Below are 17939 nucleotides of genomic sequence, written 5' to 3'. Positions count from 1 at the left end.
GGATCTCATTCAGATTCGATGGAGAAATCAAAAGCTTTACAGACAAATAAAAGCTAAGGGAATTCAGCACCACCAAACCAGCTCTACAACAAATGCTAAAGGAACTTCTCTAAGTGGGAAACACAAGAGAAGAAAAGGACCTACAAAGACAAACCCAAAACAATTAAGAAAATGGTAATAGGAACATACATATCAATAATTACCTTAAACGTGAATGGATTAAATGCTCCAACCAAAAGACACAGACTCACTGAATGGATACAAAAACAAGACCCATATATATGCAGTCTACAAGAGACCCACTTCTGACCTAGGGACACATACAGACTGAAAGTGAAAGGAGGGAAAGAGATATTCCATGCAAACGGAAATCAAAAGAAAGCTGCAGTAGCAATTCTTATATCAGACAAAATAGACTATAAAATAAAGACTATTACAAGAGACAAAGAAGAACACTACGTAATGATCAAGAGATCAAGAAGAAGATATAACAATTGTAAATATTCATGCACCCAACCCAGGAACCCCTCAATGCATACAGCAAATGCTAACAGCCATAAAAGGGTAAATTGACAGTAACACAATAATAGTAGGGGACTTAAACACCTCACTTTCACCAATGGACAGATCATCCAAAATGAAAATAAATAAGGAAACAAGTGTTAAGTGATACATAAAACAAGATAGACTTAGCTGATATTTATAGGACATTCCATCCAAAAACAGCAGAATGTACTTTTTTCTCAAGGGCTCATGGAACATTCTCCAGGATAGATCATATCTTGAGTCGCAAATCAAGCCGTGGTAAATTTAAGAAAATTGAAATCATATCAAGTATCTTTTCCAACCACAACGCTATGAGACTAGATATCAATTACAGGAAAATGTGTTTCTATCTGTAAGAGATACAAACACATGGAAGCTAAACAACACACTACCTAATAACCAAGAGATCACTGAAGAAATCAAAGAGGAAATCAAAAAATACCTAGAAACAAATCACAATGAAAACACAACGACCCAAAACCTATGGGATGCAGCAAAAGCAGTTCTAAGAGGGAAGTTTATAGCTATACAAGCCTACCTTAAGACACAAGAAACGTCTCAAATAAATAACCTAACCTTACACCTAAAGCAATTAGAGAAAGAAGAACAAAAAAACCTCAGAGTTAGGAGACGGAAAGAAATCATAAAGATCACGTCAGAAATAAATTTAAAAAATGAAGGAAATGATAGCAAAGATCAATAAAACTAAAAGCTGGTTCTTTGAGAAGATAAACAAAATTGATAAACCATTAGCCAGACTTATCAAGAAAAAAAGGGAGAAGACTCAAATCAATAGAATTAGAAATGAAAAAGGAGAAGTAACAACTGACACTGCAGAAATACAAAGGATCATGAGAGATTACTACAAGCAACTCTATGCCAATAAAATGGACAACCTGGAAGAAATGGACAAATTCTTAGAAATGCACAACCTGCCAAGACCGAAGCAGGAAGAAATAGAAAATATGAACAGACCAATCACATGCACTGAAATTGAAACTGTGATTAAAAATCTTCCAACAAACAAAAGCCCAGGACCAGATGGCTTCACAGGCGAATTCTATCAAACATTTAGAGAAGAGCTAACACCTATCCTCTCAAACTCTTCCAAAACATAGCAGAGGGAGGAACACTCCCAAACTCATTCTACGAGGCCACCATCACCCTGATACCAAAACCAGACAAGGATGTCACAAAGAAAGAAAACTACAGGCCAATATCACTGATGAACATAGATGCAAAAATCCTCAACAAAATGCTAGCAAACAGAATCCAGCAGCACATTAAACGGATCATACACCATGATCAAGTGGGGTTTTTTCCAGGAGTGCAAGGATTCTTCAATATATGCAAATCAATCAACGTGATGCACCATATTAACAAACTGAAGGAGAAAAGCCATATGATCATCTCAGTAGATGCAGAGAAAGCTTTTGACAAAATTCAACACCCATTTGTGATAAAAACCCTCCAGAAAGTAGGCATAGAGGGAACATTCCTCAACATAATAAAGGCCATATATGACAAACCCACAGGCAATATCGTCCTCAATGGTGATAAACTGAAACCATTTCCAATAAGATCAGCAACAAGACAAGGCTGTCCACTCTCACCACTATTATTCAAAATAGTTTTGGAAGTTTTAAACACAGCAATCAGAGAAGAAAAAGAAATAAAAGGAATCCAAATTGGAAAAGAAGAAGTAAAGCTGTCACTGTTTGCAGATTACATGATAATATACACAGAGAATCCTAAAGATGCTACCAGAAAACTACTAGATCTAATCAATAAATCTGGTAAAGTAGCAGGATACAAAATTAATACACAGAAATCTCTTGCATCCCTGTACACTAATGATGAAAAATCTGAAAGTGAAATTAAGAAAATCCTCCCATTTACCATTGCAACAAAAGAATAAAATATCTAGGAATAAACCTACCTAAGGAAACAAAAGAGCTGTATGCAGAAAATTATAAGACACTGATGAAAAAATTAAAGATGATACAAATAGATGGAGAGATATACCATGTTCTTGGATTGGAAGAATTAACATTGTGAAAATGACTCTACTACCCAGAGCATTCTACAGATTCCATGTAATCCCTATCAAACTACCAATGGCATTTTTCTCAAAACTAGAACAAAAAATTTCTCAATTTCTATGGAAGTACAAAAGACTCCGAATAGCCAAAACAAGCCTGAGAAAGAAAAACAGAACTGGAAGAATCAGGCTCCCTGACTCCAGACTCTGCTACAAAGCTACAGTAATCAAGACAGTATGGTACTGGCCAAAAACATAAATATAAATCAATGGAACAGGAGAGAAAGCCCAGAAATAAACCCACGCACATATGATCACCTTATTTTTGATAAAGGAGGAAAGAATATACAGTGGAGAAAACACAGCCTCTTCAATAAGTGGTGCTGGGAAAACTGGACAGCTACATGTAAAAGAATGAAATTAGAAAACTCAATACACAAAAACACCATACACAAAAATAACCTCAAAATGGATTAAAGACCTAAATGTAAGGCCAGACACCATCAAACTCTTAGAGGAAAACATAGGCAGAACACTCTATGACATAAATCACAGCAAGATCCTTTTGATCCACCTCCTAGAGAAATGGAAATAAAAACAAAAATAAAAAATGGGACCTAATGAAACTTAAAGGCTTTTGCACAGCAAAGGAAACAATAAATAAGACGAACAGACAACCCTCAGAATGGGAGAAAATATTTGCAAATGAAGCAACTGACAAAGGATTAATCTCCAAAACATACAAGCAACTCATGCAGCTCAATATCAAATAAACAAATAACCCAATCCAAAAATGGGCAGAAGACTAAACAGACATTTCTCCAAAGAAGATATACAGACTGCCAACAGACACATGAAAGAATGTTCAACATCATTAATCACTAGAGAAATGCAAATCAAAACTAAAATGAGATATCATCTTACACTGGTCAGAATGGCCGTCATCAAAAAATCTACAAACAATAAATGCTGCAGAGGTTAAAGTGAAAAGGGAACCCTGTTGCACTGTTGGTGGGAATGTAAGTTGATACAGCCACTATGGAGAACAGTATGGAGGTTCCTTAAAAAACTAAAAATAGAACTACCACATGACCCACCAATCCCAGTACTGGACATATACCCTGAGAAAACCATAATTCATAAAGAGTCCTGTACCAAATGGTTCATTGCACCTCTATTTACAATAGCCAGGACATGGAAGCAACCCATGTGTCCATCCACAGATGAATGGATAAAGAAAATGTGGCACATATATACAATTGAATATTACTCAGCCAGAAAAAGGAATGAAACTGAGTTATTTGTAGTGAGGTCGATGGACCTAGAGACTGTCATACAGAGTGAAGTAAGTCAAAAGAGAAAAACAAATACCGTATGTTAACACATATATATGGAATGTAAAAAAAAAAAGAAAATGGTCAGAAGAACCTAGGGGCAAGACAGGAGTAAAGATGCAGACCTACTAGAGAATGGGCTTGAGGATATGAGGAGGGGGCAGGGTAAGCTGGGACAAAGAGAGAGAGTGGCATGGACATATACACACTACCAAACGTAACATAGATAGCTAGTGGGGAGCAGGCACGTAGCACAGGGTGATCAGCTCAGTGCTTTGTGACCACCTAGAGGGGTGGGATAGGGAGGGTGGGAGGGAGGGAGATGCAAGAGGGAATAGATATGTGGACATATGTATACGTATAACTGATTCACTTTGTTTTAAAGCAGAAACTGACACACCATTGTAAAGCAATTATACTCTAATAACGATGATAAAAATTATCCTATGGGATGCAGCAAAAGCAGTTCTAAGAAGGAAGTTTATAGCAATACAATCCTACCTCAAGAAACCACAAACATCTCAAATAAACAACCTAACCTAACACCTACAGGAACTAGAGAAAGAAGAAGAAACAAAACCAAAATTAGCAGAAGGAAAGAAATCATAAAGATCAGAACAGAAATAAATGAAATAGAAACAAAGAAGACAATAGCAAAGATCAATAAAACCAAAAGCTGTTTCTTTGAGATAATAAACAAAATTCATACACTATTAGCCAGACTCATCAAGAAAAAGAGGGAGAGGACTCAAATCAATAAAATTAGAAATGAAAAAGGAGAAGTTACAACAGACACCGCAGAAATACAAAGCATCCTAAGAGACTACTACAAGCAAGTCTATGCCAATAAAATGGACAACCTGGAAGAAATGGACAAATTCTTAGAAAGGTATAACCTTCCAAGACTGAAACAGGAAGAAATAGAAAATATGAACAGATTAATCACAAGTAATGAAATTGAGATTAAAAATGTTCCACAAACAAAAGTCCAGGACCAGATGGCTTCACAGGTGAATTATATCAAACATTTAGAGAAGAGCTAACACCCATCCTTCTCAAATTCTTCCAAAAAATTACGGAGGAAGGAACACTCCCAAACTCATTCTGAGGCCACCATCACCCTGATTCCAAAGCCAGACAAAGATACTACAATAAAAGAATATTACAGACGAATATCACTGATGAATAGATGCAAAAATCCTCAACAAAATACTAGCAAACAGAATCCAAGAACACCTTAAAAGGATCATACACCATGATCAAGTGGGATTTATCCCAGCAATGCAAGGATTCTTCAGTATACGCAAATCGATCAATGTGATACACCATATTAACAAATAGAAGAAGAAAAAATCATCTCAATACATGCAGAAAAAGCTTTTGACAAAAATTCAACACCTATGTATGATAAAAACTCTCCAGAAAGTGGGCATAGAGGGAACCTACCTCAACATAATAAAGGCCATATATGACAAACCCACAGCAAACATCATTCTCAATGGTGAAAAACTGAAAGCATTTCCTCTAAGATCAGGAACAAGCCTAGGATGTCCACTATCACCACCATTATTCACCATAGTTTTGGAAGTCCTACCCATGGCAATTAGAGAAGAAAAAGAAATAGAATAAATCCGAATTGGAAAAGAAGAAGTAAAACTGTCACTGTTGGCAGATTACATGATACTATACATAGAGAATCCTAAAGATGCCACCAGAAAACTACTAGAGCTAATCCATATATTTGGTAAAGTTGCAGGCTACAAAATTAATGCACAAAAATCTCTTGCATTCCTATACACTAATGATGAAAAATCTGAATGAGAAATTAAGGAAACACTCCAATTTACCACTGCAACAAAAAGAATAAAATACCTAGGAATAAACCTACCTAGTGAGACAAAAGACCTGTATGCAGAAAACTATAAGACACTGATGAAAGAAATCAAAGATGACACGAACAGATGGAGAGATATACCATGTTCTTGGACTGGAAGAATCAATATTGTGAAAATGACTATACTACCCAAAACAATCTATAGATTCAATGCAATCCCTATCAAATTACCAGTGGCATTTTTTTTTATAGAACTAGAACAAAAAAACCTTAAAATTTGTGTGGAGACACAAAAGACCCCAAATAGCCACAACAGTCTTGAGGGAAGAAAAACAGAGCTGGAGGAATCAGACTCCCTGACTTCAGACTATACTACTAAGCTACAGTAATCAAGACAATATGGTACTGGCACAAAAACAGAAACATAGATCAATGGCACAGGATAGAAAGCCCAGAGATAAATCCACGCACCTATGGTCAACTAATCTATGACAAAGGAGGCAAGGATATACAATGGGAAAAAGACAGTCTCTTCAATAAGTTGTGCTGGGAAAACTGGACAGCTACCTGGAAAAGAATGAAATTAGAACACTCCCTAACACAAAAATAAACTCAAAGTGGATTAGAGACCTAAATGTAAGACCTGACACTATAAAACTCTTAGAGGAAAACATAGGAAGGTCACTCTTTGACATAAATCACAGCAAGATCTTTTTCATCCACCTCCCAGAGTAATGGAAATAAAAGCAAAAATAAACAAATGGGGCCTAAGGAAACTTAAAAGCTTTTGCAAAGCAAAGGAAACTACAAACAAGACGAAAAGACAACCCTCAAAATGGGAGAAAATACTTGCAAACGAATCAATGGACAAAGGATTAATCTCCAAAATATATATACAGCTCATGCAGGTCAATATTAAAAAAACAAACAAACCAATCCAAAAATGGGCAGAAGACCTAAACAGACATTTCTCCAAAGAGGACATACAGATGGCCAAGAAGCACATGAAAAGCTGCTCAACATCACTAATCATTAGAGAAATGCAAATCAAAACTACAATGAGGTATCGCCTCACACCAGTTAGAATGGGCATCATCAGAAAATCTACAAACAACAAATGCTGGAGAGGGTGTGGAGAAAAGGGAACCCTCTTGCACTGTTGGTGGGAATGAAAATTGATACAGCCATTATGGAGAAGAGCATGGAGGTTCCTTAAAAAACTAAAAATAGAACTACCATACGACCCAGGAATCCCACTACTGGACATATACCCAGAGAAAACCATAATTCAAAAAGACACACACACCCCAATGTTCATTGCAGCACTATTTACAATAGCCAGGTCATGGAAGCAACCTAAATGCCCATCGAGAGACGAATGGATAAAGAAGGTGTGGTACATATATAGAATGGAATATTACTCAGCCATAAAAAGGAACGAAATTGGGTCATTTGTAGAGATGTGGATGGATCTGCATACTGTCATACAGAGTGAAGTAAGTCAGAAAGATAAAAACAAATATCGTATATTAACACATATATGTGAAACCTAGAAAAATGGTACAGATGAACCAGTTTGCAGGGCAGAAATTGAGACACAGATGTACAGAAAAAACGTATGGACACCAAGGGGCGAAAGTGGCAGGGGCGGTGGTGGTGTGATGAATTGGGAGACTGGGATTGACGTATATACACTAATATGTATAAAATGGATAACTAATAAGAACCTGCTGCATAAAAAATTAAATAAAATAAAATTCAAAAAGAAAAAAAGGAGGCAAGGGAAGGAAGGGTAAAAGATATAACCAGTGGTGGGCTTGGACTGGCTTGTACGTGCTTGGGAGAGTAGATTTTGTGCTTCTCTTCCCTTTGAAACTCCATCTTCAGTGACAGCACATTTGTCACTTGAAATCAGCCATAGTACAAGCATTTACACCTCTGAAAACAGCAAACAGTACAAGTGAGGGCTTTTCATTTTTCCAGAAAGCCAGTTTACCTGCACACCGTGGGGTGAACCCAGAATTTTGAATTTGGATGACTAACTGAATAGAGATTTTGGAGATGATGTGAGTTTGATTTGGGACCTGTTGAGATTATAGTAACAACTGGGAACAGTCTGACAATGTGGCAAATTCCATCTCTAAATGGCACTCACTATCCTTTTGATAGAGAGGATAAAATGTTGTTCAATAAATCTATTACACTGCCTTGGAGTTGAAACAAAAAGATGAAATTCTTCTGAAGACACATGTTTTGCATTATACATGTAATTTCATTGCAGAAACACTAAAAACGCCATTGTTTTATCAGTAAAAGGTTTTACAGATATGGTAAAGTTTCCTATGGATCAAAGAGTAGCTAAGCCACAAAACAAAATAATGATTCAGCTGACAATTCGTGTTAATACAAGCTCATATCATCAGGGAGACTCAGGGAGAAAGAATTGTTTGCTGTTATTCTGGATGGAAAGCAGAGTGAGGATGTGGGATTTCACAGATTTCATCTTTTACTTGAACTCTTAAGTTGGAAGATCTTTTCCTTTCTGTGAGAGATATTCTTTCAAAAATTAAAACAGTTTATCTTTTCAGCAGAGATTTGTGAAATCAATTATGCAGCATCAGTAAAGTACAATTCAGAGGGTGGTGTTTTGTGTGAAAAGATGTGAATGACTTATTCAGTGACACTATGTTGCAAAGCAGTATTGCTGCATGATCCCAATTTTGTATTAAAACCTATTGTGTCTGTGCATTCAAAGGCTGGAGGAGTAAAATGTTTAAAACAGCTATCTCTGCTTGATGAGTTTACAGGTTGCTGTTTGTTTAACCCTGTTGCTGTGTATCTATTTTTGCTGTAGAATTATGAGAGCTAATAAAAAATGTTGATACAATAAGAAAAGATACACTGTCATGCTTGGCTGAGTGCAGTGTCACAAGTAACTTGACAATTTAAAATTTTACAGGGTGTCCCTGGAGCAAAGGGAGAAAGAGGAGAAAGAGTAAGTATCCTCTGGAGTGTTGACCAGCCGCAGCTGACTGCACATCTTTTGTTGCATAAGCCTGATAAAGGATAACCATTTACTCTCATGATTACTCATTGCTCTAATACCACTCCTCTTCCCCCTCTCCTCAACTCGCTTGGCTCTGAGCACATTTTCAAGGGAAAACCACCCTGTGGGCTAGAAGTCAGGAGTGCTGGCTTCTAGTTGCAGATCTGCTACTATCCAGCTAGATGACCTTAGGCCGTTTCTTTCAGGCTAAAATGGAGAGAATCAAACTCATCTAACTCACAAAGTGGATTTAATGAAGACATAATATAATGGATGTGAAAAGGCTTCAGAAAAGTAAAAGCTCTATTCAAAATGCCAAGCGGTAGATTGAGGCTTGTGTATTTCCAATATGGGAACCAAGGAAGACAAAGGCAGCATGGAATCAAAGAACTGGCTGTGAAACTTAGATCAGTTTATTTTAGGGGCCTTCTATATCCTTTGAGAAATTGTGCCACTGCTCATATAATTGTGCTGTCGGCTCTAGTAGAAACAGCAGTGACCTTGGGCTCATCCAGTTACCTCTGTGAAAACTTGGGCAGTATGTTTAACTCTGTTCATCTGTAAGATGGATTTAACATCTTTCCTCCGAGTTGCTATTAGTATTAAGTAAGCCACTGGTTGAGAAATTGCTGTATTTTACAAGCTCTAAAGAGCGATAAATAAGGCATTAAATATGTATGGGTTTATTACAAAACTAGTAAATTTTTTAGAATCTGTGGCCAGAAACACTTGAACTTTTTAATTTCATAAAGGCTCTCAGGAACCTTGTACCATGAGTGCCAGATTGCTTACACCTTCTCCGTGTGCACCATGGTGGTCAATCCTACCTGTTGCTAGGAGACAAAGAGCCTAGGTTGGGAACAATGGGTCAAGTCCCATTTCCATCCTGGAAGTCCTGCCATTGGCTGGCTTGTGGCTGAGAGTCAGCAGTCTGCTTTTTTCTCATCCAGGGTGACCTACAGTCTCAAGCCATGGTGAGAGCAGTGGCACATCAGGTGTGCGAACAGCTCATCCAAAGTAAGTGCATTATAGTTACAGATGTTTTTTTATTACACGTCCAAATAGGAATTTGCCTTTCACACAAGCGTAAAGACTAAGCTTTGTCTTGTTGCAGAAACATAAGCTTTACAGATGGCCATCACTAACCCATCTAAGTGATCATTACATATTACCCTAGAGTTCTGCATAGATGGTGCAGAGACCAAATTCCTCTCTGTTGTTTGTCCAAAAACTCTCTGTTTGCCCATATAGGTTTAACTTGACTGTCCATATCAAATCTTTTATTTCTTCTTCATCTCTCCAAATAGATAGATTTTTTTCTCAAGTCCTCAGCACTTGAAAGCTGCCAAGCTAAGGCATCAGAAGCTAAATTCAAGCCCCTAGATTTAAATCCATATCTCTTTCTTACCCATTTCTTTTGGTTAGCCCAAGGCCCTTCCCTTTATTCTTTAAGATTCATACCAGAAAAAATGCAGACACACAAACATACATGCACACATGGGGACAGGCTTCATGTGAACATTTGACATGATACTTGGGCTCCGTGCCAAAAATTACACTGGAACACACTTTATATCACACCTGTCCCATTTCTTCATTTTAAACTTGAACTTTCCCACAGGCCAGTATTTCAGTTACTGATTCATGCTCATTCACTTACATACCCACGCATCTGTGCATTTCTCCCCTGCCCACTGACTTTATATTTTGTCTCCGTAATCTAACCAGAGGGTTACTAGAGTGGGCCCTTCTCTCTGCCAGTCATTTGTTTAGTTCCACAAAGATCTGAGGCCACATGGAGATGAAATATTCCTCTCAAACCCAGACAGCTCTGGCCTAACTCTGCTGCCAAGCCCCCTGGTTCTGTAGCATCCACCATCTCCAAGGCCAACATTACCTAAGCGGCTGCCTTAACAGCTTTGAGGTTATATTTTTTTAACCTGGGAAGTTTGGGAATCCTGTAAGTGTCCAAGAAGATGCTATTGGCTGGGTCCAAAATTCCATCTGCAGTAGATAAACCCAGATCTCATCCTGCAGAAAGCATGGAGTGAAGGTCTACAGGGGCTTGGAAGAGTTTTCATTAAGACGTAAATCTTAGGGCAAACTGAATACAAAGCTACTATCTTCAAATGTAGTAGTAATGCTCCCTATATTTTAACTTTATTTCATTTTGTATTATATTGCCCAAACTAGTGGTTGTGAAAGAATTTATCAGTTAAATGAAACTACTTAAGTTTAATGCCAAAATAGGATCTCTGAAAATACAATTAATTATAAAAGGGAAACAACATTAAGTAGAATATGTCCAAAGCTAACCTGTACCTTGGATTATTTTGTAAGTTTCTCATTTCAAGTATACACTGTAAATGGGTGGGTAATGATTTTAAGGAAACCTAAGGGTTAAATTCTCATATGACTCACTGACTATAATATAAGGAAGATTTCACAATAGTTGCTATCTTATTCCACTGTAGAATAAAAATCTTATATAAATATGTGATTATTTGAAACATGCCCTAAAAATTGAGAGTCCAAAATCCAGTTTTTCCCATCAGCAATTCTCAGATTCTTGTGAATAACTTCTAGGAAATAGAAACCAACAGGGGTTATACAAGAGCTGAAACATGTCAGTAAAATAGGGAGGCCCTGCCTGTCAATGTCATTGTCAGAGGAAAAAAATAGAAGAGATTTTATGCCAGTCTATGAGCAAAACCCAACCCACCCAGAAGCTTTATTTCTGGTACCTCACTCATCTGCCCACACACCACTTCACGTTTCTCTGGGCTTCTTATTTCCTTCCTTAGGCTTCACCTCAGAACTTGATTATCATTTAGCATATAATTCCTCACATGCTCAGTTACCTGGTTTTTAGTCCAGATCTGAATTATGCTAGGAAAGTTTATGTAGGAGGCTGTGTGAGACTGAGGTGATGACAGCTAGAGAAGTATCAATAATAAAGGATGGCCCTTTTATCAAAGGAGGAAGCTCAAAAAGCAGATGTGGAAATGTCTGATCCCACCCAAACATTCATGAACATGCCTACTAACGGCTCCTGGGTCATCAGGAGGCCAATCCTACTTACAGTCATGGTCCTATGCTTAAGAACGCATTGACTATATCTTAGAAATCATCCCTCTAAAAATGGTTACTATTCTTTATTTAGGGTTGAATGTTTACAAAGGAATAAATGACAGTCATCTGGAAAGTTCACTTCTTTGGGAAAATGTTATCTCCTAATGATGCTGAAAAAATGGGGCATTATGGTATCAAATACTTTCTCAATCTATACTTCTAATTTTTAAAATACATTCTTCCAGGCACAGCTGAATTAAGGGATTCTGGGAGAGAGCGCCAGATGTTTTTAAAAAATAAAGCTATTCAGAGTTTCTGCAGCTGGGACCCAAGTAAAGGTTTCTGCAAAAAGCCTTGGCAATGAAGAAATGAGTTGAAACAGAGCACTTGTCTGGGGATTACTGAGCAAGAGGGTGGGACAGGCTTTGTGGGTTGGAAAAAAGACATATTACTTGGGTGGAAATCGCTGGGGAAAAGGGGCAGCTGGGTGAGGATTTAGGGGTCAGATAAATGTTGGGGGTGAAGATAAAATTTATGATTTCTGGTCAGTGATGTTTACTGAGATGCTGACGTGAGCTGTGGAATTCCAAACACATGAAATGCGACTTGAATACAGTCCAGCTGTTAATATCATCCAAAGTAAAATGCAAAAAGTTTTCAGTTGGAAATCAACTTATTTCAGAGGGATGTGCTTCTTCCTATTGGTGGGTGTCTAACAGAATTGTTTGGAACCTTGACAGATAATACCTTCAGTTCTCCCTTTCTAAGTGTGACAGTTCATCGAATGCTTCTTTGTCCTTCGTGTCTCAGGTCATATGGCCAGGTACACAGCCATCCTCAACCAGATTCCCAGCCAGTCAACATCAATTCGGACCATCCAAGGGCCTCCTGGAGAGCCTGGGAGACCAGGCTCACCTGGAACCCCTGGTGATCAAGGACCCCCAGGTGCCCCAGGCTTCCCAGGAAATGCGGGTGTGCCAGGGACCCCAGGAGAACGAGGTAAGCTGGACCACTCCTCTCACTGAGTGCGCCGAAACAAGAGTGTAACGGTGGTGCTTATGCAGTGATAAAGTTCCAAATAATGGACCTAAATTAATTCTATTCCATCTATTCTTCAGCTTCTTGTTTATTAATTCCCAATATTGAGAAAATTGAGTAATCTACAAAACGTTTATTAAGAGCCACGTCTGCTTGTATGCAAAGGGAGGATCAGAAACCCCAATTCACCTCTAAAAGGCTTTTGAGCTTATGAGAGAAAGAGGTCCCCACTAGTTGGATGAATTAAAAAAAATATGCCCATCCAGGTAGAATTACAAAATGATATCCCACTCTGGACAGATGTAGCATCAAACATATGTGTCAACTGAAAAAAAAGCACACACACACAACCTAAAAGTTGAGAATTATGTTTTATTTGGCGGACTCACTGAGGACTTAAGCCTGGGATGCCGCCTCTCAGATGGGTCTGAGGAGCTGCTCTGAAGAGATGAAGGAGGACCTGGATTTGTAGGAGTTTTGCAACAAAAACCAGGTAGTGGGAACATCAAAAGAGAACTGTTAATTAAGGAAAAACAGGCATCTCAAATTAATGAATTTAGCACTTTCCTATGAATGGGAAGATGCAAGAGTCTGGGCTCATTGAAATCATTCCTTTGATACGAACCTTAACTACCTAGAGCCAGTATTCTGTTCTTTTCCATCCTGAATGTCCTCAGGGTGCACTGTTGGGGGCAGCCGTAGTGGCTGCTGGCTTGATGGACACAACATCTTTTGTTTGCTCATATGGCAAGCAGCATTCTTTGTCCACATGTGTCATGGCAAGTAGAGAGCTCACTTCCTAGGTCTGGTACATTTTTTTGTGCAGTGCCCATACCAGGCAACGGTCAGCCTTGAGGTAAGGCATGAGTCATATCAACATATGATTTACATGTGCTTATGTAGACCATGCCAGTTCTAAACTTGAAATTAAATACTGTTTGTGGCTCATCTTCCTATAACATGAGGCAGTATTTTATTTAACAGTTCCATGGGCCAATGTTTAATCTTTCCTACTAAAGTTTCTTTCCAATAGAGATCCTACTTAGCCTTTTCTTCTACCCTTTACAGGTCTTAGCAGTGTTGTGTAATACAATAATGGACTCTTTTGACTGATTTTCACCCTATTCTGTAATTGGCCAAGGTCTCCCACTCCAGAAGCAGATCAGATCAAAGAGAGGTGGGAAAAGAGGTTACATATCAGCCACAAAGAAAGTGATAGGAAAAGAGATAACCAATAAAAGTATTTTCTAGGACACAATTTTATGGAATGTAGATTGGGAGAAAAGCTAACTAGTACCTATCTGCTCTTGTGAGTCATATTGCTGTAATGAGATGGGTAAGATATACTTCTTTGATCAAATTTGAGATGTAAAATGCAGATTACCAAGGTAATATCTCATGTTTATTCTTGATCCATGCCAACAGGCCATGTGCATTTCTGCCTTTGCACTTTTGGACACTTTGTTCTTCCCCCTTTGGAAATGTCCTTTCCTTTCCCTGCCTTATGTGAATCTCACTCTTAGTTCAAGGCTCAGCTTAACCCCTGTCTCATGCATGAAGTTTTTGTTGATTGTTCTGGACCAGCAGATGTCTCCACCCCCTGAATACCTGATGCTCTGACCATCTCTCCCACCCATTTTAGCAGTCATCACATGTTAATGAACAGCATGATGGCAGAAAGCCGGGCTCAGGTCTGAATTGCTTTGCAATAATAGGTCCTCATCAGATAATTGTTGCTTTGATTGCAACCCAGTTCTGATTTTCCTTTCTAAAGGGTTTTCCTGTGCCAGGGTACTAAATCAGCAGATGTAGAGAAGGACATAATTTCCTCGCAGTGTACCAACGATCTGGCAGCCAGGAAGGTGGCCACCTCTGTCAACAGGACACCCTCTAATGGGGTTGGTGATGGATCAACTGTGACTCAGGGAGCACAGAGCCAGCGCCTGAGTCACTCTCGGCAAGTCACAAGTTGTCTTTGTTCTTTTTGGAAGTCCTGTCCTCATTCCTGCCAGACTGAGTCTTTCCTGCTCTGCAAGAACACTTGAATGCTTAGATCAGAGAAAAGTCAGCCAAGGATCCTCAAACAGTGGTCCAGACAGCCCTCGAAATATGAATTTCCATGATATAATTTTCTGACATACATGTATGTATATATTCCGAAAGAGTATAGTAGATAAGCAAAATCCTGTATTTCACAAACACAGGATGACAGTAAGAGAAAGTGAGAAATGCCCTCTGAGCATGAGGGAAGGTGATTTTGGTTGATCACCAACTGGGAGGGTGTGCTTTGGGGCTTAAGGTAGGGGTTTATAGGCCAGCGCCCAGGGGACTTTTCATTCCCAGCAAAGTATTTCAATCCTGTTGCAATTGGGATTCATGGTTGCAAGGAAAACAATAATTTTTTTAAAAAAATATTTATTGAAGTATAGTTGATTTACCATGCTGTGTTAGTTTCAGGTATACAGCAAAGTGATTCATGCTTTGATATTAGCCTTGTGGTCCAAAAACCCAGAAAAGATTGATACAGAAAAATGTCTGCCTTTCCACGAAATCAAAACAATAGAATTTTAAAACTGAAGAAACTTCAGCCATCTTTTCTCCTGACCCTCTCATTTTATATAAAAAAGAAGCTTATAAAGATATCAAGGCCCAAAGAGGCTAGAAGTCAGCCAATGTCAGGACTGGAAATAAAAACCAGAGCTCAGTTTGATTTTTTTCTGTATAAAATATGATTATCACTATACTGTAGAATACAATTTTAAAAGGACACTTTATTATAATGAGTAAAAATAAGTACTGTTACTAGGCGGTGTACTTAGACAAATAATAAGCTACAAAAGAAAGACTGAAAGAAATATGGATGTTAAGATTCTGGCGTAGCATTGAGGGGAACCCCACTTTCTGCTGAGTCTTCATAAAAAAAAAATTCATGACTCTATTGATATGGCTAATTTTTCACCAGAAGTACTCCATCTGATTATTCTAGTTTTTCAAACTTCTTAAAACATAATGAACAAGAAGAAATACACTTTACATCATGATGCTGTATGCATGTGCATGTGTGTGCATTCAAACTTATATAACTGAGGCAAATAGAAATAATACTTTCCCTTACTATTGTTTCCTGTTTTCTTTTGTTAAAAGGCTGAGGGGCAGCATGGGGAATTCTGTTCAATACTCTGTAATAACCTATATGGGAAAAGAATCTGAAAAAGAAGAGATATATGTATAACTAAGTCACTTTGCTTTGCACCTGAAACTAATACAACATTGTATATCAACTATATTCCAATATAAACATTAAAAAAAAATGGCTAAGGGGCACCTTTGGATTTTATGACCTCAGTTTGAAATACACTGTTCTAGTTCAAGATCTTTGATTAACGCCATTCTTTTTGTTTTTGTTTTTGTTTTGCGGTACGCGGGCCTCTCACTGTTGTGGCCTCTCCCGTTGCGGAGCACAGGCTCTGGACGCGCAGGCTTAGCGGCCATGGCTCACGGGCCCAGCCGCTCCGCGGCATGTGGGATCCCCCCGGACCGGGGCACGAACCCGTGTCCCTTGCATCGGCAGGCGGACTCTCAACCACTGCGCCACCAGGGAAGCCCCTGATTAACGCCATTCTTATCATTGAAATATCCAAAGAATATGCATTTTTAGAGAATAGAAATTGCAAACATTCCTTCCACATCAGCTCCGTGAAGTAGACGACCATTCACGACTTTCCTTATTTCCTAACAGAAGACTGTGTTTTCACTCCATCTGATTGTCTTTCTCGCTCTCATTAACCCTTTGTCTCCTTTAACTTAAAGTATTTTTCATAAGATTGTGTGGAACAGTCTCTTAGCTGTCTTCTCCCATAGGTTGTAATAGAAAGAGAATCCTCAGACTTTAATGATTCAAAGAGATCCTGCAGCTCACGTTGTTCCTCCAAAGCTTAAACTCCAGCTGAGACTTGGCTGATTATTGGCACCCAGAATTGAAGGGGTTCCACTTGCATCACAGAAGCAAAATGTGACGCGCCTGCTTTCTCTCCTCACTGTTAACTTATGTCAAAGAAAAGCGATTCCTCCATGGACTAGGCTACATTTTTGCTGCCTTTCCCCATTAAACTCTGCACCATCTTCAGGTAAATGGCTCTGTAGCCTGGCTTCCAAAATTTAGAAAAATGGGTGGGATCAGCTCTGAGGTTCCTCTGTTGTTCCCTGAACTGTGACAATTGAGTCCTAACTATTCTGACCTTAACTCACTCTCCAATTAGCCTTGTGTGATTCTAAGGAGATCCTCTTGACAACTCAATTTCTAATTGTGATCTCTGCATGTCATTCCCAGATGACCAATCTGTTTATTTCCTTTTTCCATTTATTTAAATGTTCATTATCCACACTGATATCTTGAACCATCTATGAACCCAGACAACAGTAGCTTAGTTGGTCTAGAGTCCACAAAATTCAGTTTACTTATTTATCTGAAAAGAACTGGGAAATTTCCCTGATTTCAGTCTTCATGCAACTCCTTCAGTTTCCATGATTCTCCAAAATATACTGGATCAGAGGAACCATCCAACTAAAGATTTTCATGTTTAGATTGTATATCCATAACAGCTGGAATTCATAGCTGGTTTATTTTCTATAATAAATCAACAAATATTTATGAAATTCAAGGTTTATGTAAAGCTCTTGGCTGGGCAGTGTGTGAGATAATACTATGATTTATGGCTTTTGCTTGTTATGTTAGGCGCCAGATGCATCTGGCAATATTGTGCTCGGTCCCATATATACAATCTCATTTGGATAAAATAGAAGACACGGTTTGGATGAGGAAAGAGTATGATATATTCCTAAATGTACAAGCAGGGAGATGGCAACTGCTAAGCAAGTTATATGGAAAGTACATTCTGTCAGAAGTTAGAGGAAGACAGCACTGTGGCCTTTGATAAGAAATGGTGCTATCATTTATTAAGCAGTTACTTAATAAGCCAGCAGTTGCTTAGTACGTTATTAATGTTCATAAAACTTTTATGAGATCCG

The 17939-nt window shown here is 38.4% G+C and overlaps 1 protein-coding gene across 6 annotated transcripts in view; it reads left to right on the top strand.

The window, feature by feature from the left end:
• COL14A1 (collagen type XIV alpha 1 chain) overlaps positions 1-17939 on the top strand; it is a 271596-nt gene that overhangs the window by 233649 nt on the left and 20008 nt on the right. For all 6 annotated transcript variants that reach the window (XM_029222937.1, XM_029222936.1, XM_029222935.1 and 3 more), the window contains 3 exons: positions 8715-8750; positions 9752-9818; positions 12684-12872. In XM_029222937.1, the coding sequence (XP_029078770.1) occupies positions 8715-8750; positions 9752-9818; positions 12684-12872 (292 nt within the window). The remainder of the gene's footprint in view (positions 1-8714; positions 8751-9751; positions 9819-12683; positions 12873-17939) is intronic.

Source organism: Monodon monoceros, unplaced genomic scaffold (assembly GCF_005190385.1).
Source record: "Monodon monoceros isolate NGI ecotype Baffin Bay Population unplaced genomic scaffold, NGI_Narwhal_1 Super_Scaffold_14, whole genome shotgun sequence".
Lineage (NCBI taxonomy): Eukaryota > Metazoa > Chordata > Mammalia > Artiodactyla > Monodontidae > Monodon > Monodon monoceros.
Note: the sequence above shows the minus strand (reverse complement) of the source record. Positions and strands in the feature narration are given on the sequence as shown.